This window comes from Lupinus angustifolius, unplaced genomic scaffold (assembly GCF_001865875.1).
Source record: "Lupinus angustifolius cultivar Tanjil unplaced genomic scaffold, LupAngTanjil_v1.0 Scaffold_2_268, whole genome shotgun sequence".
NCBI lineage: Eukaryota > Viridiplantae > Streptophyta > Magnoliopsida > Fabales > Fabaceae > Lupinus > Lupinus angustifolius.
Window position 1 is genome coordinate 102,702 of NW_017716675.1, and position 6,169 is coordinate 108,870.

The 6,169-nt window shown below is 35.5% G+C and overlaps 1 protein-coding gene across 1 annotated transcript; it reads left to right on the forward strand.

Moving 5' to 3' along the window:
• Positions 1–252: 252 nt before the first annotated feature.
• On the forward strand, positions 253–2,786 carry LOC109337197 (exocyst complex component EXO70B1-like). Its single transcript, XM_019574119.1, has one exon. It carries the CDS (start codon positions 296–298, stop codon positions 2,366–2,368), a length of 2,073 nt encoding a protein of 690 aa, XP_019429664.1. The 5' UTR covers positions 253–295; the 3' UTR covers positions 2,369–2,786.
• The last annotated feature ends 3,383 nt before the right edge of the window (positions 2,787–6,169 follow it).

Here is a 6,169-nt window from a genome sequence, read left to right on the forward strand (position 1 = left end):
GCGATTACCATTATCCTGATCCAGTCGTGTAAACGAGTGGCGCGCATTACGCACAGCCACCGAAAAAGAAGGAAATTATAAAAAGCCAAAAACCAATCACAGTCAATGAATCTCAGTTAGTTGGAAGCACACAAACACGACGTGGAACAAAATTAAATAACGTCAACGCTACATTAAATTCAAAATATTCAAAAAATAATAAACCAATAATTGTCCTAAGTCTTTGCTTTTTATCATTGAAAAAAACGGTTTTTTCTTTCTGCAAACAGAAAACATAACCGTCATAACAACCACAATGGAAGAAGAAAAGAACCTCACCGATAAAAACGCCGGCGAAACGCCACGTTCTCCGATGGTGAACGCCGTAGAAACTGATCCCAAACCGATCGGTGAAACCGCTGAAACGGAGGAACGTGTTACTGAGGATGTTGATGGTGGTGTAGAAATTCTACCGGAATCTGAGTCTCCTCCACCGAGTATTGAGAAAGTTTCAGAAGACATTGATGAATTTCTTGTGAGTTTTGATCAGAAGGAGAAAGAGAAAGAATCGATCACTGGTTTTGTTGATAGGTTCTTAGATCTTGTGGAGGAGAAGTTAACTAAGTATGATATTGAAGGTAAACCTAAATGGGGAGAGATAGTAGAAGAAGATGGTTTGTTTATAGAATCAGTGAATCGAATTTCGAAGCTTATGAAATTTCTGAGTAATCAAATGGAAAATAGTATTACTATTCCAGATTCTGACGCTGATGGTGTAAAAGAAACGAAGGATTTGTTGGTTAATCGAATTGGATTAATTCAACAACGTGCAATGTCGTATTTGGAGGAAGATTTTCGTTTCTTATTGGAAGAATTCAGAAACAATCCAAACGAGAATCAGAATGAGGTTGATCACAAAGGGAAGCAAGTTGCATCTGAATCACAAGAACCTGATCATGAAAAGGTTGAAGAATCGGATTTAGGTTTCCCTGGTTACACCGATGACGCCATTGTTAACCTTAACAAGGTCGCCGGAGTTATGATATGTGGCGGTTATCAATCTGAATGCTTTCAGGTGTATATGATTTCACGGAGGAACGCTTTTGAGGAGAGTTTGCAGAAATTAGGGTTCGAGAAAATCAGCATAGATGAGATGCAGAGGGTGCAGTGGGAGATTTTGGCCAGGGATATTGTTCCGGCGTGGATCAACACGTTCAAGCAATGCGCTGCGGTTTACTTTTCCGGCGAGAAGAAGCTGGCGGAGGCTGTTTTTGTGGATCAACCGAATGTTGCAGCGGGGCTCTTCAGCAATCTCTCCCGCGGCGTGGTGATTCAGCTTCTCAATTTTGCGGAGGGCGCGGCTATGACGAAGCGCGCGGGTGAGAAGCTCTTCAAGTTTCTTGATATGTATGAGACGCTTCGGGATGTTATCCCGAAGCTAGATGAGTTGTTTCCTGAGGAGTGTGTTGAGGAGTTGAAGACAGAGATGACGCTCGCCAAGTCTAGACTTGGCGAGGCAGCAATCTCTATCTTCTGTGACCTCGAAAACTCAATCAAGTCAGAAACTGCTAAAACTCCTGTCCCTGGTGGAGCAGTTCACCCTCTCACACGCTACATCATGAATTATCTCAACATAGCAGGAGATTATAAAGAAACTTTGGAGCAGGTTTTTAAGGAGCACTCAAAAATCGAGCGTGCCGATTCCACAAGCAGACCACATCATGAAAACGATGAAAACATCGTTGCTGCTGGTGTTGGTGGCGGTGGTGGTGGTGATGGTGGTAACAACAAGAATGTGTCGCCATTTGCAGCACAAGTAATGAGGGTGATGGAACTTCTAGACACAAGCCTTGAAGGAAAGGCAAAGCTATACAAGGACATTGCATTAAGCAACTTCTTTATGATGAATAATGGAAGGTACATTCTACAAAAGATAAAGGGCTCTTCAGAGATGGCTCAATTGATGGGTGATTCATGGTGCAGGAAGAGATCCTCAGAACTGAGAACATACCACAAGATCTATCAAAGGGAAACATGGAATAGAGTTGTTGCTTGTCTAACACATGAAAAGTTGAATGTGAATGGAAAGGTGCAGAAGCCAGTGCTGAAGGAAAGGTTCAAAAGCTTCAATGCTTTGTTTGATGAGATACATAGGACACAAAGCACATGGGTTGTTAAGGATGAACAACTTCAATCAGAGCTTAGGGTTTCAATATCTGCAGTGGTGATACCAGCTTATAGGTCATTCCTTGGAAGATTTGCACAATACTTGGATCCAGGAAGACAAACTGAGAAGTATGTGAAGTATCAAGCTGATGATATTGAAACTTACATTGAGGAATTGTTTGATGGGAAACCTCATCAATCCATTGCTAGAAGAAAAACATAACCTTCAATTCATCTACCATAACCATTGTTCATCATGGTGCAATAGATGTTGATCACATCACAGGTTTTATATATATTTTATACATTTGACCGTGAACAAAATAAAAGTTGAAGATACCCAAAAGAAGTTGAAGAAGAAAAAGAGTTTAATTTACTGCTTTTGGTGGCATGATGATAGTGCATAAAGAAGAAACAGCATGCATGCATGTATATGTGCAAGTTAAAGCTTTACTATGATGGAAGACACGATAAAAATTTTATTACTTTTGTTTGTACACAAGATTTGGTTAGTGTTTCAGCCTAGTCCCTTCTTGTGTTCCAAATTTGGAATCATGCCCTTTTTACATTCAATTTTCAATTGGCTTCATGTAATTTTGTGTTTTTTATTAACTGAGATATTTGTTACCGATGCGAATCTACTTTGGATGTTGTTGTTCAATGTTCTAATGAAAAGTTTATCTATTTGGATGTTTATGACTATAGGATGGTAATTAAATTAACATAAAGGAAAAATATTGAATATGGATTTATAGAAGGTAAGGAATGGAAATGATGAATTGGATACTGTCACAACCTAGGATAAGAATGCTACAAACGATGATTAGCCCGATGATAAATTCCTAAATCTATTAAGCTAAGAATTAAAGAGAACATTCTTCATAATATGTACTAAGCACAAGCTCTAAATAAGATTCTTCATATTCTATTGATTTAGAAATATGGAGTATATTTATAGGTAGTTGAACTAGATAAAAAAACAATAATAATTAATGACAGTTCAAGTTTTAAGAGAGCAATAAATGGATTACCCTTTGTCAAGTCATTTGGGGCAAGGAAGAGAGAAACCTTTGAAATATCACCTACATCATAATAAAAATGTGGCTTTTAGCCTAAAAGAGCCTAAAACCACTAATTCAAAAATAGAAATTATAATTATTCAAAAACCTGCAAGCAAATTAAAAGTTGTGCGACTGCAAGGCAAGGAAGGCCATGGATGACCAAGGTTCCTTGTTTCTTCACGACTGTGTATCATTCTATCCTCTAGGATCAATTATGAACATTACATATTCATCCTTGATTTTAATAATTTTAAGAACTATTTTGAATCCAAAAATTCTTAACCCTCGACTTGTTGGATAAGTCCAAGCTTGTCATTCAAATTGTGGGTTTCCTATCCTTCGCACATATCATTCCCTCCTTCTTAAAAAGAATTCATCCAGAATTCAGCTCTTTGTCTAAGATGGATTTGGTGCACATCGGTTCACTTGGAATTATGATTTTAAGATGGTTTTTATCTTTGTCCATGTGAGATAAACTTCCAAAATAGAGTTGGAAGAACACGGTGCACTTCGGATATCAACTTGTCTTCAAATCCTACGCAAAAGTAAAAAAACTGGAAAATAAAAGCACATTAGAACAATTAGTATTTTAATTTATTTCTTCTCTTTTACCTCTTTTTCTCTATAATCATTTTATTTCCTTTCTTTTTCATCATGTTTTATCTATTGTCTTAATCTCTTGTGATAAGCTTGTGCATCGTCAAGAGATAAGGGGACAAGAGTTCTCATAAGTACATCATGGTTTATGTGACGCGTGTTAATAAGAGGTCCAAACAATATTGTCTTATTCACAACATATCATGGCTTATCAAACAAAAGATAACACATCTCCATGGGTTTAGCTTCACAATAAGCAACATCTTTATATTTATAAATGGAGAAAGGGATTCTTACTTGATTGCCCTATAATATGTTTAAATTAAGCTTTAACACCAATATAGTATTAGTAATGTTAAAGAGATTCTTTCAACTCATGGTGACAAAATATATCTTCCCTTAGACATGACATCAGTTTTGGAAGTGGTGTTCATCTTTAACATCATATTCTATATCAACCTGGTATTAACAAAGCTTGACATTGATGCTTCCTTTGTGTGAAGAAGATCTTTGCTCTTGACATTGGCACGATTTTGGTGAAGACACCAACATCACCAAAAAAAAGAAAAGGAAGAATACTTATGAAGACAATGAAGATTCAAGCTTTATAGATATTCAAGACTTTTAGTCTAAGTCTAAAATAGGTACTTCTTTCCTATACTCTTGATTATACAATAGTAGTAATGCTCAAACTATTTCTAAAAGAAAATTGAAACATTTCAAAATACTTAAACAATTTTCAAAATTAGTGTGTAACGTGTTACTTCATCTAAGTAATAGGTTACGAGTATGAGAAAAGAGTTATTCAACTTAAAACTGATCAGAGTAATTCATTACTTCTTTGAGTAACAGATTATTAGTGTTATTAAAGTTGAGTAACCGATTACTCAACTTGCTGTAATCGATTACTCTAATTCGAAAATAAATGATCAGTGGACAGAACATTTGGTAATCGATTTCTCAATGCTGTAATCGATTACTAAGAGTTGTTGCATCAGATTTTCAAATTCAAAGTGAATGAGTTTCAACCCAAAAGACATGGTTTCATTCCAATCAAATTCTACCCTTTCAAAGAGACATTTTTGCTGATTAGAAAGCCTATATAAAGGCATTAAAACTCACAATCACAACACACAACATATACACAACTCTCATACAAATTTCAAAAACTCTTACAAATATTCTGAAATTATTTTCTGCACTTTTGGCAACAAGTTCTTGAATTTTCAAAGTTGATTTTTCTAAAGTTGCTTAAAGTGAAAGTGTTTCAAGTTTACAAACTTATAAAGAGCATTATTACTAAGTATACAAGAATCTTTGTGTATTATCTTCTCCCTTATCTCTTTGATTTTACTTTAATTTTCTGCATATATTTTCCGCTGCACTTTAACTCTTGATTTTGCAGAAAAAGTGGCCATTATTTTAAGTCAACTAATTCACCCCCCCCCCTTAGTTGCAATCTCAATCTTACAATTTGCATCATAACTATTTTTTGAGTAGGTTATTCTCAAGTCTGATCTTATATTGAAAATGGCCTAAAGACCATTCCTAAGAGAAGGTTCCAACATCAACCGCCCTCCAAGCTTTGTTGGAGAGTGCTATGATTTCTGGAAAATCAGAATGAGAATCTTCATAAAATCTCAAGACTTAGATATATGGGACTCAATAGAAGAAGGTCCATCCATACGATACATGGTTGTTAATGGGGTTAAACAACCAAAACCAAAATGTTCATGGACCGTTGAAGATAAAAATAAAGTCCAATACGACCTTAAAGTCAAAAACATTCTTGTGTCGGCTCTTGAAGAAAAAGAATTCCTTAGAGTGTCAAGTTGCAAAATCTCGAAAGAAATTTTGGATACTTTAGAAAAGATACATGAAGCCAAAGAAGTACAAAGGTCTACAATCAATGGTGAAGCATCAACATCAAAGCAAAAATCTACATGCTCTATATGCAGAAAACTAGACCATCTTGAATGTGCTTGTCCAGCCCTACAAAAACATCATACTTTCAAAAGAAATAAGGACAAGAAGCGTAGAAGAACAAATGTTATATCAGAAGATAAAGATGATGGTTCAAATGCAGAACTCGGAATTAAGGAGCAATCACATATTTCCTTGATGACTTCACACAATCCAAATGATACTTTTTCATATGATGAGTCACAAAATGCTTTCAATGATTTACATCAAGAATATGTTAAGCTTTCCAAACTTTTCCTAAAACAGGAAAATGAAATTTTTATTTTGGAAAGCCATAACAAAGTTCTAAAGAAAGATATTGAAAAACCCACTTCTTCCTCATGTCAAAAATGTGTTGCTCTTGAAACTAAAGTTTCAACATTAAGTCTTGAACTTAATAAACT